Below are 20,380 nucleotides of genomic sequence, written 5' to 3'. Positions count from 1 at the left end.
AGGTTTTATAATTTTACTTCATAATGGTCTTATACCTTCTTTTTTAATCTAATCTTAGATATATAAAAATTATTTCTGTGAATCGAGTTGTTTATCCTCACTTTTAATACCAAATTATTGGTAGGGTAGGTTGTGGAAAAACTAATTACTTTTATGTATTTATATTGTATCCAATTACTTTATTGAACCCTTTATATTTTCTAATAATTTTTTGGTTGATTCTCTTGATTATTTCAGTAAACTGCCTCCTAATAACTATCTCATTATTGGGATAATTTCCATTATACTTATTTCTTATTTCTGGTTTTATTATGTTGACCAGCCTTTTCAGAATATAAATAATAAAATAATGGTAGTAAACTCCTTTGTTTAGTTCCTGAGTGTAATGTGAATGTTTCTAGTGTTTTATTATTAAATAGAATGTGTATTGTTGGTTTTTTACAGATCCTCTCTTATAAATTTAAAAGCACTTTCTTAAATTTACAGTTGTTTTCTTTTAAACTGGTTGGTATTGGAATTTAGATAATTTTTTAATGCATCTATTTGAGATGCTGAACAGATTTCTCCTTAATCCTTGCAAAGTAAGGATCTTAGCATTCGTCTATCTTTTTTTTAATCATTGTAAACACTATCTGTTCCTATATATTCTTTATGTACACAAGGTAGTTTATCAAAAACAGATGTGGGTCTTGGCATCTATGTTCACTGACAAAATTGATCTATACTTTCTTTTTTCAAAAATATTTGTCAATTTTTGATATTCAGGTTATACTAGTTTTATATAATCATTAAGCAGGCTTTCCCCCTTTTTCAGGTTCAGAGCAGTTTAGATATAGGAATCATCTGGTCTTTGAAGATCTGACATGACAGCACAGCTCTAAAACAGAATGGGCCTAATTCCTTTATTGGGCATAGATCTTAGGCAACCTTTTCAATTATCTATGTTTTTTCTGCGTCTCTTCAGTTTTTCTGCCTCTTAAAGTAATTCTGATAACTTATATTTTCCTAGATAATCATCTGTTTAATAAAGATGTTATAGTTTATTGGCATAAAGTTATGTATTATTCTTTTATAAATTTTAAAACTTTTTCCTGTATCTTTGGTATTATCACCTTCCTTATTTCTGGTGGTGTTTTCTCCATTTTTTGGTCTTCCATTCAGCTTTTTGGAAAGAAAAAGCCTTTGGTGGTCTTTATCTAATTGCCACATTATTTTATTTCTTCTACTTTATTTTGGTTTATTTTCTTTTTCTAGCTTCTTGAAATAAATGTTATTCTGTATTGCTTAAGCTGGAATTTTCCTTTACCAATGTGGCTGTGTCCTTTTGGTTTTGAGATCTCATATTCCCAGTATTAATATAATTTTGATTCCTTTGGTCCAAGAATAATTTAGAACAGTATTTTAAAATTCCTAAGTGTTTAGTTTGGGAATTATCTTTATTTTTAATTCCTATTTATATTACATTGTGCTCAAAGAATATAACCTATATGATTCTGACCCTCTGGAATTTGAAGTAGTTTTTCTTCATCTCTTAGTACACTATCAGTTTTTAAAATAAACAATTTTAAAAATAAAATGATATACCTAGCTTTCTGAATTTTACTCCAGCTGATTTTCCCTTAGATCTTACTGCCTCCAGAGTATACTGTATGTTTGTATATTTGACATTTTCTAATGTATACATATACTTACATCAAAGTAGTCTATAAGAAGTTATACATTTAGAATATGTTTTATCATATGATTTAGAAAAGTAGAAAAAAGTCTAAGTAGAAATCATTTGGAAGAAGATTTCAAAAGAGAGAGACTTTAACTAGTCTCATTGAATGAGTCATGTGTGGCTAGATGGGGAATGATCAAGGACATCATGCATGTAGAGAACTTAAGGAGCGAAGACATGTGTGCATTTGTGGGGAGTCGAACCTGATCTGGGTAGAAGAGTAACAGGAAATAAGACTGAATAGGTTAACACTGAGCCTGATTAGTAGGACCATGTTAAATGTTAAGGGTAGATTGTGTACAGCTCTCCTAAATATACCAGTGTGGAACACCTTGTTGAAAATCTGAAGGAATATGTATGGTTGCAGTATATTGTAGAAGTCAGAAAACTTCTTGAGAAGAAAGTTCATAAAAAAAAAAAAAAAAAAAAAATAGTTGAGGGCTTACCTGGTGGCGCAGTGGTTGAGAGTCTGCCTGCCAATGCAGGGGACACGGGTTCGAGCCCTGGTCTGGGAAGATCCCACATGCCGCGGAGCAACTAGGCCCGTGAGCCACAGTTACTGAGCCTGCGCATCTGGAGCCTGTGCTCCGCAACAAGAGAGGCCGCGATAATGAGAGGCCCGTGCACCGCGATGAAGAGTGGCCCCCACTTGCCGCAACTAGAGAAAGCCCTCACACAGAAACGAAGACCCAACACAGCCATAAATAAATAAATAAATAAATAAAAATTTAAAAAATAAATAAAATGACGTTAGAGAAATAGCAATTCATTTAAAAAAAAAGTTGATAATTTATGCTGATAAAATGTGGTATTTTGTGTTTGAAAAATTGCTCCTAGATATTTAGAAGTACCTTTCTACTTCTACTGGTTTAATAAAACACCTATAGATTATGACTTTGGCATTTACTCATTAAAATTAGGAGAATCTTAAATGGAGCAAAATCAAGAGATAAACATAATCTTAGAGTTAAAGACGATGTATATTCTAGCTCTCTAATAGAAATCTATTTACTATTTATAAAAAAAAAAATAACAGCCTGTGTTTTGAAGGCAGGAGGGAGAATGGATAATCATTTAGTGTTGTAATTCCTTATGTCTAAACCTATGATATTATTTAAGAGACAAATTTATTTTATTCTGGTCATACTAATTTCGGCCAAAAGCATGACATCTGAAATATTTAAATATCCAAAAACCTTCCTATAGCCTATGCCAATCATTGTCTAAGGGCCATAATAAGGAAGAACAGTTATTTATTGTTTTTCTTTTACACTTATTCTCAAATTCCATATAGTTTAGTTATTAAATGACCATGTGCCTTTTTTTCAAATTGGAAAAATTTTTAATTTCAAATTGGGAAGATTAAAGAGTTTATAAGCAAAGCATGCAGTAAAGTGAGCCATGATAGTCTTACATGACTAAATATAGTTAATTTTCATGGCTATTTTTAACCACAGCAGTAACACTTTAGAATGACATGTATATCCAAAATAAAACTGGAATAATTTATTTTAGCTATAGAGTAATTATCTTACTCTATTTATAATGCTAAGCTGTATATCAATAGAAAGGACTTATTAGCTCCCCTAAGAATATATAACTAGAATATTTCATTTACTATTTTTCAGTTACGTTTTCTCACTTCTATAAAATACAGCCCCATAGGTGGTAGTTTCTGGATGGCCAAGAATTGCTTAGGAAAGGCATGCATTTAAAAGAAAAAAGAAAAACCCTTTCCAGTAGAATGGACTTTTAGTAAAATATATTTTGCATGTAGCCCCAAATGTTTTATGGTTAGCAGAGTTAGAATTTAGATGTGTCTAATATAAACGAATATTTTTAAAGTGTTATCTTTAACTATATGGGCTTCTTATTTATAGTAGTATTTGATATATAACTGTACACATATTTCTTTATGAACAGATATTTTTCAAATCATTTGCTTATGTGTGGGAACATGCGTTAGTATTTATTGTTTCCCATTATAATATGAATTCTGAGGTGTTTATAAAGAAAAAGTAAGCTCAAGTATCAAGGTAGTAATAGTGATATTATGCATTAATAATCATTACACTGATAAAATTCAAATATTTTTGAAACAATGAAAAATGTATTTTATGGTAAATAAAAAACTTGCTTTTTCATCCCTTATTTGTCAGCTCTACAGTTGAAGTTAATTGTGGTGATGTTATGCATTTAAGAGCCAGCCATTTTCTTTCAGATATGGGTATTCTAGGAAACTGCAGTTCAGCCCTAGAATTTGAAACATTAGAGGGGTACATCAAACTGAGCATAGGTTAAGTAATATACCTAGTATCTCTGTCTTATGCCTCTGAATAGACTTTGACCAGGCTCTGATAAGTTTTACAAAGTTACTCACATGGTAAGCTTAGATGTATTTAAACTATGGAACATGGGACAATATTCTTAGATGTACTACTACCTTATTTGTAATATTTTAAAAGGAAAAAAGCATATTTCACTGTAAGGATAATTAAGTTATAATATTGAAATATTTTAATTATTATAATTAATCAAGATTGACATTTTCTTGTACTTTCTAGGCAATTAAGTTGGAATATTCAAGGTTGGTTAAATTGGCCCAAGAAGATACCCCACCAGAAACAGACTACCGTTTACATCATGTAGTAGTCTACTTTATCCAGAATCAGGCTCCAAAGAAAATCATTGAGAAAACATTGCTAGAACAGTTTGGAGATAGAAATTTGAGTTTTGATGAAAGGTAATTTGAAAATGTTAAATATCTTATTCGTATGCTCAAATTGTCCTTGTCTTTTTTATAGCTCCCAGTGCAATTTTTGAATGTTTATTTTACACATACACAGACATATTTCAATAAATGCAGTACAGAATTGGACTTCACTTAATTTGAACAATTGCTTTGTAATTTATTTGGGATTTATAATCATGACCTTTAAAAGTTTGAACTAAAAATAATTTAGATCGCTTTAGTACATTTTAATTGTGAACTAAGGTACTGAGCTAGGCAATGTAAAGATACACAGAAGAGTGTAATATAATTATCACTGCCCTTTTGGGACTTAATATTTGAATTTCTCAACCTCTCCACTATGGATATTTGGGGCCAAATAATTTTTTGTTTTTGAGGGTCTGTCTGGTAATTTGTAGGATATTTAGTAATGTTCCTGGCCTCTACCCACTAAATGCCAGTAGTACCCTCCAACTGGTGACAACCCATACTGTCTCCAGATACTGCCAAATATCCCCTGAGGGAGCAAAATCACCCTTGTTTGAGAACCACTGGAGAAAAGTAATTAATCATATGTACAAATAAAGTAATTAAACATCTCCTGACATAAAGAGAAGGCTTAGAATGGTTAAATTAATTTTGGTTTACCAAAAAATGTTTTCTCTTAGAAACTCCTATAAAACTATTTACTAATGTTAAAATTTTTAATTTAGTCTAGTTAGAATGAATACTATTTAAAAAAATTTAGGCCTCAGGTAAAGATCCAAAGTACTGAAAAGTTATTTTAGAATACAGAAACATTTATACTATCTTGGAGTGCATTGTAAACACATTTTAATTCTGAAGTAAATGATTATCCTTTCATGAATGTCTCAAAAATACTGAATTAAAAATATGTGAGTAGAGAAGAGTATGAGGGAAAACAAAGCATCTAGGTTTAATTTCTGCCTCACCATGTGTCTGCTGTGAAATTTAGGATTAAGTGAAATAATACAGGTAAATGGTTTTGAGCATTATCTGGTAGACAGTAAATGCTCAGTGAGTATTGGCTATTAATATTTTTATTAGTAGTAAGGTTGGCATCACTTATTTTGTTACATATAACTGTGAAGAGTTCAGAAGTTATAACCCTCATTATCTGGACTGTCAGTGTACTATGTTCCAATGAGTATATGCTATTGAATTTGGGGAGGATACTTACGGAGTACTCACGTTGATTTTTCGGTCTTTTGCAGTTATTTGCCCTGGCAACTAAAAATAGTTTGTTTTAAGAAATCTAATTTCTCTTGTGCTTGAAATCCAGAGTAAAATGTGTGTGATAACTAAATATATTTTGGGGAGATTTCTTTAGCAATGGTTCTGATCATAAAATCTATTGAAATGTTTCCATTCCTACCTGAAATGATAGGCACATTTTGGATTCCTTTTTACTATTTATGAATAATAGCATTTGGGGGAAAATAAGATTTCGTGTCTCTGGAGCTTACTTAATAATACATTATAAATTTTAAAATTTTTTTTACATATTCCATCTTTATTAATAGAATATAATTTAAAAGCCCTATGTATCAATAAATATAACATGGTAAATTTGAATTAGAATTATTGCTTCTGTCTTCTTTATATACTTTGTAACTATCTGGTATTGTCCAAAAAACACATTTTTCACTTAAGCTATTTGAAAGTTGTTTCCTCAAAAAAATATTGCTCAGTGATAGTGTATTTCATTTTCATGTGTGTTGGGTAGTTTAGTTTTGTGTAACACATGTTTTTCAGTTTTTATGGAGTTTGCTTTTGATTTAGAAATACATTTCTTTTATTTGAAGGTGTCACAACATAATGAAAGTTGCTCAAGCCAAAATTGAAATGATAAAACCTGAAGAAGTAAACTTGGAGGAGTATGAGGTAATGTGCCTTTTGAGAGGTTGAACTGTAGATTGAGGAATTGTTTAATTCAGTAATCTTTCATTTCAGCACAGCTAAGCACGTGAGAAAATTTGACATAGAGTGGTGAAGTAACTTGCCTAAAGTTCTCATAGCTTCACGTCACAACTTTGTTAACAGAACCTATGTTCTTAAATACTGTACTACAGTGAAGCCATGCTGTATTTTTTCTTTGCTTCATCAGATATTTTGGGGGGAAGTTAGAAATTCGTTTTAATCATTGTATGCCATATGTATTTGTCATTATTGGACAGTGTTGTGTGAGAGATCTCGAGCACACACATGAGCACTCGTATCATGCCTGTGGTAATTTTTGTGCAAAAAATTCTCTTTGTGTTAACTTTGGCTTTAAAACTAATATTTTTTTAAGTTACCAGTTCAAACACCTAGTATTTTTTCAAGCTTTTAAATTTAACTTTATACATTGTCTTTTCAAAAATTTATAAATTTGGTAAATTTTAACTTGCTTTCGTGAGTGCCTTTGATTAATGACTGCTCTCATTTACAAACTTAATTACTTTATATTCCCTTAAACAATTAGTGTAATTCACTACATTAACAGATAAAAGGAAGGATACAGAAAACAGTCATTTTTTTAATAATATAATCGTCGTTTATTTTTCTCCACTTATTTTTTGTTTTGTGTTGTATTTTTTTTTTAACATCTTTATTGGAGTATAATTGCTTTACAATGTTGTGTTAGTTTCTGCTGTATAACAAAGTGAATCAGCTATATGTATACATATATCCCCATATCTCCTCCCTCTTGTGTCTCCCTCCCATCCTCCCTATCCCACCCCACTAGGGGGACACAAAGCACCGAGCTGATGTCCCTGTGCTATGCGGCTGCTTCCCACTAGCTATCTATTTTACATTTGGTAGTGTATATGTGTCCATGCCACTCTCTCACTTCGTCCCAGCTTACCCTTCCCCCTCCCCGTGTCCTCAAGTCCATTCTCTACGTCTGCGTCTTTATTCCTGTCCTGCCCCTAGGTTCTTCAGAACCATATTTTTTTTTTTTTTTTTTTTTTTAGATTCCATATATGTGTGTTAGCATACGGTATTTGTTTTTCTCTTTCTGACTTACTTCGCTCTGTATGACAGACTCTAGGTCCATCCACCTCACTACAAATAACTCAATTTCGTTTTTTTTTTATGGCTGAGTAATGTTGCCATTGTATATATGTGCCACATCTTCTTTATCCATTCATCTGTCGATGGACACTTAGGTTGCTTCCATGTCCTGGCTATCGTAAATAGAGCTGCAATGAACACTGTGGTACATGACTCTTTTTGAATTATGGTTTTCTCAGGGTATATTCCCAGTAGTGGGATTGCTGGGTCATATGATAGTTCTATTTTTAGTTTTCTAAGGAACCTCCATACTGTTCTCCATAGTGGCTGTATCAATTTACATTCCCACCAACAGTGCAAGAGGGTTCCCTTTTCTCCACACCCTCTCTGGCATTTATTGTTTGTAGATTTTTTGATGATGGCCATTCTGACTGGTGTGAGGTGATACCTCATTGTAGTTTTGATTTGCATTTCTCTAATGATTAGTGATGTTGAGCCATCCTTTCATGTGTTTCTTGGCAATCTGTGTATCTTCTTTGGAGAAACAAGGTAGCTACTTTAATCTACTAAAGAGTGTCTTGGAAAACAAAAACAAATATCATAAAGAAATCTGAACATTGAAAGCTTTCCTTTTGTGATCAAGAAAAAGACAGGCATGTATGCCATTACCACTTCTATTCAGCATTGTACTGGAAATTCAAGGACAGTAAGGCAACAAAAAATAAAGCAAAAAGTAAGAGATTGCAAAAGAAGAAACAAAGTTATCATTATTTGCAGATTTTATACCTAGAAAATACAAAATCTACAGATAAATTTATGGGAGATAAATAAAGATAAGAGAGCTCTGTAACATACAAGTCTTATGTCAAATATCAGTTTTATTCCTTTATACCAGTAACAAATAATCAGATAGAAATTCTTAAGAATAACAGCATTTTTAGTAGTACCCAAACTGTGGAGTACCGAGAAGCAAATATAGCAAAAAATGTGCATGACTTTAGGAGACATTATAAAGAAGACCTAAACAAATGGATATATGTATCGTATCGTGTTTGGGAAACTTGGTATTGTAAAGATGTCAGTTTTCCCCACAATGGTTTATTGATACTGGGCAGTTTCTGTCAGAATTCTAGCAAGTTGTCTTATGGAGCTTTAATAAGCTGATTCAAAAATTTTATGGAAATGCAAAGATCTCACTCTAGTCCTGACATTCTTGAAGAAGAACAAGGTAGGAAGGCTTTTTACTTGAAATCAATACAAATTATTTTAACCTTTATGCTTTATAATAATATTAGCATAAGAATAGGTAAATTCGAACAATAAAGCAGAATAGAAAATCTAGGAACACAGCCACAAATAAATGGACACACAGTACATGCCAGAGATGGCAGGCAAATTGGTTGCTAACTCTACCCTTGTCTCCAAGATTCAAGTAACATGGGACTTGATTTTTTAACTGTGATTTGATTCTACAGTCTCTCTACAAGCATGCTTCATCAGATTGGATTCAGCATATTTTTATTATGAAAACTTCTCATATTTTTTCTAACTGCAGATCCACTAAGTCTTATAGGTATTTACATGACATGTTTTTGGATTCTGTATATCCCTCATATCTTTGTCTTGCTCTAAGTCACACATCAGCAAACCTTGCGCACAGACCAAATCCAGCTCACTACCTGCTTTTTTTAAATAAAGTTTTTTTGGAACACAAGCCATTTGTTTAGGTATTGCACATCAGCACTTTCACACTACAACCGCAGAGATGAGTAACTACAACAGAGACTGCATGGCCTGCAAAGCCTGAAACATTTATTGTCTAACCCTATAAAGAAAAAGTTTACCTACTTAACAACTTCTAAGGTGATTCTAATGACAGTAGAGTGGCAATTTGAATACTTCCCCCAGAAAAGTTAACTTTATGCTTGCAAGACAATTTTACCTTTATTTATTATTAAGGTCTACTAATAGTGTGGAAATTATGCCTTTTAAAGTTAAAAATTAAAATGATTCGTATTCAAGTAGAATGTAGCTGGTCAATAACTGGCCTGTATGTTTCTTGTTTTCATTTACTTATAATAATATGTATATAAAAGCTTTCACACTTCTATCATCACTGTCTCCTTTAGGTTAGTCCTATATTGAATTTTAGTTATGATTTTCCTTGAATCAATTTTTATTAAGTAAGTTAAGAAAATCTTGATTTTTTTTTTTTAATCATTTTCTAGAGTTATAAGTTGTGAGTTCTGAATCATTTAGTCACATTACATGCCCAATAATTGTGAGTTGTTTTGGAGGAAGGGACTGTTGAAATGTGAAATACATCTATCTTTTTCACCATAGCTCAGCTGAAAAGAGTATTCAGCAACCACATTTAAAATTTAACACAAATTTGGGAAAATTAAAAGGTTAAATAAATTTATTATGATGTAACATTTTGCTTTTTCTTTCAGTTCCTTAAAACTGTGCTTCAAATAACAGTCTTCAAGCTTTGCTTCCTGTTAGAGGAGTTAGCTTCATTTACCTTCTGCCTTCAGTGTGATGTAGATCTATAATAATATTTTTTTAATTTAAGTGTATTTGCTTTACATTATATTAGTTTCAGGTGTACAGCATAGGTTCAGTTTACAGATTATACTCCATTAAAAGTTATTACAAGATAATAGCTATAATCCCCTGTGCTATACAATATATCCTTGCTGCTTATCTATTTTATACATAGTAGTTTGTATTTTGTAATCCTGTACCCTATCGCACTCCTCCTTTCCCTCTCCCCATGGGTAACAGTATGGAGGTTCCTCAAAAAAATGAAAACAGAACCATCAATATAATCCAGCAATTCACTCCTCAGTATATATCTGGAAAAAATGAAAACACTAATTTGAAAAGATACATGCACCCCAAATATTCTATAATGATATCTTAATAATAACATTTTACACTGAAGAATTTTTGAGAGAGAGAGATGACGTACCTGACTGATTATCTTGCCTTTGTATTTCTGTTTTCTTCTAGTGAGATCATTGTTGTTTAATTTCTCATCAATGTCTAATAATTTTTACATTTATTATTATACCGATAAATAGTTTTGTATGTAAGACAGTAAAGTCTTGATTTAGGTCTAGTTTATCTTTAATTATGAACTCTTTGCTTCTATTAATTCAAACAGTTATCAAAACAATGCATTTATAAGCAGTTTTCATTGTAGTTTTAATATCTATATACTTTTACTCTTTTCTTTCACCTACAGGAATGGCATCAGGATTATAGAAAATTCAGGGAAACAACCATGTATCTCATAATTGGGCTAGAAAATTTTCAAAGAGAAAGGTAAGGCAAAATGGACACACATGAAAAGAAGAGCTTAATTTTTGTATTCTATTCAGATGTGACCTCATCTATAGAAAAGGTTTTGTTCGCAGTGTATATTTTCAATAAATGTTTTACTTTAGAACAGTCTTAGATTTACAGAGAAATTGCAAAATTAATACAAAGAGTTCCCATATACCCCACATACAATATATTTTCCATTTTAAGCTAAATCTGTAAAGCTGGCATTATTGTCATTGTTTTTATCAGCTCTCAAACACTACAATTGAAACTTAGAATGGAATAGGATTAGATTGAAGCCTAGAAGTTTGCTGGGGACCGAAGAAGCTGGTAGCCCAGCAAATGGAATTCTTTGTATTCTCCAACATCCACCTTCCAGTCACTAGCCTTTTTCCTGTTCTTTCTGAGTTTAATCTTGACTTCAAATTAGAGATAGTGTTTCTAATCTGTCTCTTTCTCTGAACTTCCAGGTACTATAAAAAATATAGCTGTAGAAAACTAATCACTTGTCTTCTAAATACTGCGACTGTAAATATTTTAGATTACTTCTCATACAAATTACAGATGGTTTTAAAGGAATTTCTACTTTTTAAATTGCAATCATTGTTACTGAGAAGAGAAGGATACATATTGATTTATTGACCATTATAGATTATTCACTAATGTGTATTTACTTATTATCCATGTATTTCTCAATTCATATCCTTTAACATTAATTTACTTGACTAAGGATTTTTTTATGTGCTATATTTAAAATACACTGTAATACTGCCACCAAGTAAAAGGGATATTGATTTCTTTCTTTTTTTTTCCTTTTCTTTTTTATTGTGTAAAGTATAAGAAACCTCCACTTGAGGTAATAATGTTGTTTTTTTTAAATGCCAACATGGAACATTACTTCTAGAGCTATGCTGTCCAACATGGTGGCCACCAGCCACATGCAAAAATTTAAATTTAAATTAATTAAAATTTTTAAAGTTAAGAATTCGGTTTCTCAATCATACTAGCCACATTTTGAATGTTCAATAGTTATGCGTGACTAGTGGCTACTGTTCTGGCCAGCACAGATACACCTCTTCCATTATTGCAGGAAGTTCTGTTGGACAGTGCTCCTCTGTTCGTTGGACAGTACACAATGCCATCATTCTTACACTTATCAAAATCTTAAAAGTTATCACACAAAAGTAAAAAGTAATGTTAATACTTGGATACAAATTATTAAAGTCCTAGTGATTGTGTACTTTTAAGTTAATTCACTTTGGTCACTGAAATAGAAAACTATTTTGATCAGCTCTATTTTATTAATATTTTGGTCGAAGTTTTATTTAATAGGGATATTCTAATTAGCTTTAGGATTTGGAGATTAAGTTTTCTGAGAAAAATATTAATATGGTCTTACAATTGAATAGAGTATCTAAAAGGTATTTCCATTTTATAGGTAAAGAAACTGGGCTTCACAGTGCTGCAATAACTTTCTCAAGGTCACACGACTAACTAGGGAGAGAAAAATTGAAATAGAGACCTCTGTATTCTTGTATAATTTAATGAAATCAGAAAAGGACAAAATGTATTCATTATCTCAATAAGAATTAACAAGATGAACCTGTCATTTTCTTGCTCTCTGCATAGCTTCTACATTAGCTTTTCTGAGTTAGCATTTGTTAAAGGACTTTAAGTATAACTTGGAATTATGTTTAAATTTCATAATTTGCTTATTCTTAAATATATTCTTGTTGGTAAAGTGAATATTCTTAGCATAGCAAATGTGAAAGATCAGCGAGAAAATTAGTAATGGTGACAAATAATATTTATGGAATATTGAAAAAAGAAATGTTAATTTTACCACTTTACATATAGCGGTTACCGTAACTAGCAGTGTATAAAACATTGCCAAAAGGTTCTGTCAAACTTGTTTTTAATGAAAACTTAGCACTTGAAAACCATAAATTGAATTATTTATTGATGGGTCATTATTACTTCTGTGAGTAGTGAAATGAAATCATGTTTTTAGGAACCATAATTTTACAGCAGTAAAAATGGAAGATAAAGAGAATCTATCAGGCTACATAGTCTTATTTTATCTTAAATAAGAATTTGGTAACTGGACTGCTGAATTTTATTCTGATTACTTGAAATGTAAGCACCTTAAAGGTTGATAAAATGTAGAACGTTTTGTGTACTTCACTAGAAAATTGGAACATGTTCATGGTTTCAGAGCTATTCTCAGAGCGATGACTCAGGTCTAGAAAGCCAGATATGGATGTCATTCAGGGGAGACCTTTCAACAGGAAGCTTAATAGCTGTAAAAGGAAAGGTAGATGTGCCAGCAAACTAATTCAACTCAGTGGCGTAAAACAACATTTAATATTATTATCACTCTTTAAACAAAAAAAGCTTTAGCTGAGACTATACCCATATTATTTCTAAATAAGATTTCATACCCTAAGTTTTCTCAAAAACAAATTCCTGGGAAAAGCTGTTTTCAAAACATACTTAAAAGAACTTATTTTTTATGAAGTAGTTTCAGGTGTGTAATTTGATTTGTCATGAATGTGTACATTAATTTCCACATAATTGTACATTTAACATTTGGAATATAGACTTGACTTGTTTCTGAGCACCTGAAATTAATAAACAGTAACACTGATTGGCAGTAAACATTGTTTCTGTACAGTATTTCACTTTTTAGGATGTTGCATTTTTCTGAATTTGTGAGAGGATACATTACGATTGGAAAACCTGACACATAGGAAATATCTTAAAATATCTTTCATATTTCAGTTATACAAATATATAGCTGTATATATTTTTTCCTGCAGCATGTTAGGAGAAGAATAATTATTTTAGAGACAAATATAATACTCAAACATTTTTCCCATATTCCCTTTTTAAAACCTAGTTTGAACTTCTTAAGGTCTAGACTTATATCAATAACATATTAATATTAACTATAAAACAGAGGCCTAACCCTGCCTGCCTTTTATGTTAGTGTTTTCTTTTGTCTGTTTGTATCCCACTAGATTTCCCAGGTTTAGAAGCATTTTTTCCCTTCTACTTCACCCATCTCCTTTGGATATTCTCCCCTCTGTTACATTTTTCTCAATGAGTGGAACTGTGCCCTCACATAGAAAAAAACCTGACTAAAAAAGAGTCACTGAATGAATTGAGTGCTGTTCGTGATAAAGGAACAAAGTAACCTGATCCTTCCCTCAAACAAAACTGGCATTATGTTGTTTAAAAAGTATATCATTAACTTTCACATCAGTGTTAATTTTGAGTCTAAATGGAAATAAATACCAAGGAAGACAGAAGGAACTCTGAATTCATCAATTATGGCCTTTTGCTCTCAGTTTTTTCTTAATTCCTAGCTCTGTTTTTTGTTTGTTTTATTTTTAAGACAACTGTCTGCTGGTTTCAGATGCGGCTGTTGCTCAGAAGATGCCTTCAGGCATACAGTGTATCATCAGATGATAGTTTTTATTTTAATGTTGTTCCGGATAATCAAAATTTAAATGTATACTTAAAATGCTTTGTAATTGTAATTGACCTTTTTTTACAAAGATAAAATACTAATGCTATACTTTTTTTTTTTTTAAGTTATATAGATTCCTTGCTGTTCCTTATCTGTGCTTATCAGAATAACAAAGAACTCTTGTCCAAAGGCCCATACAGAGGACATGATGAAGAATTGATATCACATTATAGAAGAGAATGTTTACTAGTAAGTTGAATGCACATAGTATGTGTTTACTTTATCATTTTGTCTTACATTGGGGCAATTTTCCAGACTCATATATAAGTGATTGACTATTAATTCTGATGGGGTGTCATGATGATGTCTATAATCTGGGTCTGTTCCCTTGAGGTGGGAAAATACACTCAATTCTTTATCCCTTCTTCTTTAAGGATCTTAAGTTTTACAGATGATGAACCAGAAATGTTGTTAAAATGAGATCAGAATAATTACATTTTTATATTTAGATTTCTTCTCATTCTGCCATTCCCTCTTTTGATGACAGAAGAGGGGCTAAATGATGTGATGAATTATCATCATTATTATTCCAGAAAAAGAATAGATTTTTCTGAGTTTTTATAAATAGTGTATATAGTGTACATGATGTTAAAGGATTCATTGTAGTATAATATCCTTTATTTTCACCTAGTCAATGGAATTTTTTCCTCAAATATTTTTACTATCCATGTGCTGAAATATTATTGTTGTTGTAAACTTTAAGAAATCTTTTTAGCAAGTTTTTTTTTTTCCCCCACCAGTTTACTCTCTAGATATCTGGAGTACTTTGTTAATGTTTCTTGAGTCAGCTAACCTTTATGTATAAAATTACAAATTCCATCTTTATACTTTTTTCTGATTAGATTTCATTTAGCTATTAACATGACTATAGATTGTGAACTTCTAAGTTGCAATTTTTTTCTATAAAATATATAAAGGTATTCAAGAATGTATGATTTTTGAATCTCTATAGGTTACTTGGTTTATGTGTACTTTAAAAAACTTTAAGTAGGTGTACTGGTGAAATGTTTTCTTTCAGTAGAACTACATAGTATATGTTAATTGTAGTCTGTGGTATGTTTTCAGAATTTTTGAATGGGAATATTAGAAGCTTGTGATCTTGTTATTTTTCTCTTAGCTGATTTTGCTGCATTTGAGTGTATTTTAAGACTTGAATTATTGATGGTTTGTATCCATTAAGGATGGTATTCTTAATTTGGTCAGTTTCAAAAGGTTTTTAATCAACCCCTGAGAAGGAGGACCTGAATTATATATATTTCAGTTTAAAAAAGTACAGAGTTTTATATAATTATATAAAATTTTGCATTGAATGAGTTAAAGCAATTTTTAATGTAAAAATGTTACAGTGTTGGGATATTGAAATATTTTGGTAAAACTGTTTTAAACATAAATACAACCAAAACTTGATGGTTATTCTAAGACATTTATAAAATGGTAGAATGTGTTTCTTTTATCATTTTAGGTTAGTAAACCAGCCACACTTTGTTGTTTCACATAGGGATTTAAATAAAACCTCAGGAGGATTATTTTAGTGTTCCTTTAAGGTTCTGTTTTTTTTTTTTACATTGAGTATTTACTGAATGTCAGATTCTGAGGGATGCAAAGATAAGTAAGACCTATTATTTATCCTAAGAGAATTCAATCTGGTGAGAGATGTACACAGATAATTTTTATATTTCAGAATAAGTATTATTATGAGAAATATGCAAAATAATATGCCTGGAATTGTTGGGGAGAAGCTTAAGAGATAAGATAAACACTGATCTGGATCTTGATGGATAAATAAGAGTTTAATGCCTTGTAGAGAAGAGAGAAAAACATTCCAGACAAAGGAATATCATATGAAAAGGCATGGAAAGTATACAACAGAAAATGAAGATAAATCCATTGTGGCTAAGTTATGAGGAACAGGGTTAGGTGGAAGTGATGAAGGCAACAGGATTTGTTGATGTCAGACTGTGAAGAAGCTTATGCACCATTCTAATGCATTGGTACCATTGTAAAGTTGGTGTAAGTTTGGCATGATCAGGTTTGTTTTTGGAAAATAATTCTGGCAGTAGTATACTAGAAGATGAACTGGAAAGGAGTAAAGATTGAAATGGAGAACGCTAGAGGAGACAGACAGGGAAGAGAGGGCGAGAGCATCAACTAAGGCAGAAGTACAATGAATATGAAAGAGAGGGTATATAAGATGGTAAAGGAAATGAAATCAAGGACTTGGTAACTATTAGATGAGTGGGAAGAAGGAAATAGAAGCATTAAGGCTGCCTGACTTACTAGTTCTGTCTTTGGCTTTCGGGACTCTTAAGAGAATGAATAAGGTTGGCTTTGGACATACTATGTTTGAGTTGTTTCTAGGATATGTTTTGATTTAGTGAACTTAACATCGAATTTCAGAATAATTATATGTCTTTGAATGCAAATTATAAAAATTACACTAGATACTTAAAGGCTTACCTCATTTAATCCTCTTAACCACTGTGTAAGGAAGGTAATAGTATCTCATTTTTCATATAAAGACGCTGAAGCTAGGAAAGTACTTGTTTGCTGAAGGTTAAATAATTTGCTTAGTGGCTGAATTGGACTTTCGGCATAAGCCTCTCTACAAAGTCAAGATAAATTGCACAAGAATGACATAATATAACCATAAGAAATAATAAAATTTTTGTATTTGAAATTCAGCTTAAAACTATTTAAAAATCATATTTATCATTCTGTAAACATAAGACTTCAGACACAAACGTCTTATTATACCTGTATCTTTTTATCTGTCTCCTATGTCTGTTTCTTATCTCATGGATTTCTCTCTTCTACTCAATTAGATGTCAGCACACTTGACCTGTGCTCCAGCCTACCACTTGTTTTTATAAATAAAGTTTTATTGAAACATAGGCATGCCCATTCATTTACATATGGCTGCCTTTGTGCAGCAGTGGCAGAGGTCAGTCATTGCAACGAAAACGATATAGCCCTCAAAGCCTAAGATATTTCCTATCTTGTCCTTAACAGAAAAAGTTTACTGATCCCTGTGTTGTAAGGGATTGTAAGCTCCATGAGAGTTTTCTGTATTAATCGCTTGGGTACCCCTGCATCTAGAACAGTTTCTGGCACATGGCATGTACTGAGTAAGAATTTTTTGAAGGAGTAAATGAACTAATGGATTACCTTTACATTTTTGTATCAAGAAATATAACAGTCCCTGTTCAGTTGACATTTATGGAAAAGATGATGAGTCTTTCAAAAATTTCTTTGTTTTTAAAATTACTTTGAGTGCTTGTCAAATTTTAGAATTGGGGGAAATTTACCTCTGGAGAACAAATTTAAAAATGGTCCCTATAGTGATGATCAAAGTAAAATAAACTGAACATAAGCTTTAAAAACATGGCAACATGATTTCTCCCACTTCTTTTTTGCTTTTGTTTCTGTTGTTACATGCATAGCCTTTTCTAAGAGACTTTTCTTGCTCAGGAGGTTGAGGTTGCTTTTTGTGACTTCCATTTGTTCTAATACTGTCTGGGAACATGCTTGTTATGTTGCCTTCAGTATTAACACTTACATTTTTATTTAATTAAAAAAGGAAACAAACCTGTTGTTCTTTTTTTCATTGCGTTAAGAAATTAAATGAGCAGGCTGCAGAACTGTTTGAATCTGGAGAGGATCGAGAAGTAAACAATGGTCTGATTATCATGAATGAGTTTATTGTCCCATTTTTGCCCTTGTTATTGGTGGATGAAATGGAAGAGAAAGATATACTTGCTGTGGAAGATATGAGAAATCGATGGTGTTCCTATCTTGGACAAGAAATGGAATGTAAGTTTAAACAATGCAGGTGGACACCTGGGGTGTTGGGATTAAAAGCAGTTAGAATTAGATGTTAGTTATTATCATTTTTTATATTCTGTAACATGTTTATATTCACATCAGTTTTTTTTCTTATTTACAAACTAAGCTGTGCACACTACTGTTGCCATTTATGTTTTACTTCTTCCCCCAAAATGGTAATGATTTTACATGTTTTGAAATGAAACATCAACTGACCACTCCAAATTAATAAATCTTGTTGAAGATAATTTCTCTCCCTGTCTATCTTTAGTTACATCTAATTGTTTATATTTGCAGCAAACCTCCAAGAGAAGCTGACAGATTTTCTGCCAAAACTGCTTGATTGTTCTACGGAGATTAAAGGTTTCCACGAGCCACCGAAGTTACCTCCGTACTCCACGCATGAACTCTGTGAGCGATTTGCCCGAATCATGTTGTCCCTCAGTCGGACTCCTGCTGATGGAAGATAAACTGCACATACTTTCCCTAAACACACTGTATAAACTTTTCTTTAGTTCTTAACCCTTGCCTTCCTGTTACAGGGTTTGCTTGTTGCTGCTATAGTTTTTAACTTTTTATTTTAATCACCGCAGAAGACAAAAGGACTCTACAGACTTTAGCCAGACTGCAAACAAAGCTGAGAATCGCATGGCGCTCACTTTGTTTTAACCAGAACTGATGTATAATTACAAATCCAATTGATTTTATTATGGCAAAACCATGCTTTTGCCACTTGTCTGTTACAGTATTACTTTGCTTTTATCTTTTCTTTATCTACAGCTTTCCATTCAGTCTGGATCCTCCATGACTACAGCCATTTAAGTGTTCAGCACTGTGTACAATACATAATATTTGGTAGCTTGTAAATGAAATTAAAGAATAAAGTTTTATTTATGGCTACCTATGTGTTTGTAAGCAGGTATATTATATATTAGTGTATTTTTTTAGTTATATAAATGAATTTTGTCTGGGGATTGTTTAAGATTGGGTGACAAATAGATTAATACACACTTTTAATTTTGCTCTAATGTTAGCACATTAGAAATTTACTGAGTACTTGACACTTAAATATATCTATATTTTTGACTAAGTTGTTAAACTTAGTGTGGCACCTAAACCTGTTTTGAATTCAAATCAGGTTTTCACTGAAGTGAGCGGCTGATATTTAAGTCAACCACACTGAAACTTTTAACCTTTTCTTAGATTAACCTTTTATTTTTTTATGTATTTACATATAATATAGCAAGGTGATTATTTCAAGAGATACCAGAAAAAAAGTACTTGAATAAGGGCTATTTAATAGTGAAACTTATAAGAAATATGTATATGTATATATACATACATACACACATGTATACACACACATATTCTTCATAATGGAGGACAGTGTTTGCATTATATAGTCATTCTATTTTTGTAAATTGTATACTACTTTATTTGAAAATGTTCTCTACTAATCATTGCTGTGAAATGAAGTTGATATTGTTGAACTAGAAGTTATGAGTACCTTACCTGCATTTATTTACCTCCTTTTCAAAAAGGAAAAAGCTGTAGAACATTTTGTAGATGGAACTGCTGTTTAAGATTAATGAAGTAATATTGTGAATGAAATTCAATGCTTTAAAGGTAATCATTGTTACCAAAAACCTATTTTTGAATTTATAAGAATTCTTTATAAGTGATACTTTGTTAGCGTAGTAAAATATATCATTATACCATGTGTATGTTTCTTATAGCGTCGCCAAAGCTAGTGCTCTTTATAAGTGCCTCTCATAAAAGATGCTGGATGGAAGAGGAACAAGAAAATATTAAACTGTTATATAATACTCCTTATAAAAGTATCAATATACTGCTAAGGTATTAATGACAAAGAATTGGTACTACTTCTGTTGTAAAGTTAGATTTTGCATATTATAGCCATCAGAATGTGCTTTGGTTTAGATTTCAAATTCTCTACTGAGCAGAACTAGTGCTCTGCATCGGTTTTCAAGTCCTATTGCAAGTTTAGAAACTTCATATGTATCATCAAAGCATTTATAAAGTATCTTCAGTATTTTATGATATTCTACCATAATGGTAAAGTTGTTTGTGTTTATGTGTATAATTGACCACTGAGACACAAACTGCTAAACACCATATGGAAATTACTTCTTTTACAAGGCACATCCAGGTAAGTATTATTATCATATTTACTCTGTACTTAAAAGCCAGTTTATTCATTCCTAGT

At 31.6% G+C, this 20,380-nt stretch overlaps 1 protein-coding gene across 1 annotated transcript in view; it reads left to right on the top strand.

Moving 5' to 3' along the window:
• Positions 1–19,460, top strand: part of USP25 (ubiquitin specific peptidase 25) — a 142,589-nt gene extending 123,129 nt beyond the window's left edge. Inside the window, exons 19-24 of the mRNA XM_061194023.1 lie at positions 4,285–4,463; positions 6,278–6,356; positions 10,720–10,799; positions 14,397–14,520; positions 17,946–18,141; positions 18,451–19,460. Of these exons, the coding sequence (XP_061050006.1) occupies positions 4,285–4,463; positions 6,278–6,356; positions 10,720–10,799; positions 14,397–14,520; positions 17,946–18,141; positions 18,451–18,623 (831 nt within the window). The 3' untranslated portion in view covers positions 18,624–19,460. The remainder of the gene's footprint in view (positions 1–4,284; positions 4,464–6,277; positions 6,357–10,719; positions 10,800–14,396; positions 14,521–17,945; positions 18,142–18,450) is intronic.
• The last annotated feature ends 920 nt before the right edge of the window (positions 19,461–20,380 follow it).

This window comes from Eubalaena glacialis, chromosome 6, assembly GCF_028564815.1.
Source record: "Eubalaena glacialis isolate mEubGla1 chromosome 6, mEubGla1.1.hap2.+ XY, whole genome shotgun sequence".
NCBI lineage: Eukaryota > Metazoa > Chordata > Mammalia > Artiodactyla > Balaenidae > Eubalaena > Eubalaena glacialis.
The sequence above is the reverse complement of the archived record's forward strand: the minus strand, read 5'-3'. Positions and strand labels throughout refer to the sequence as shown.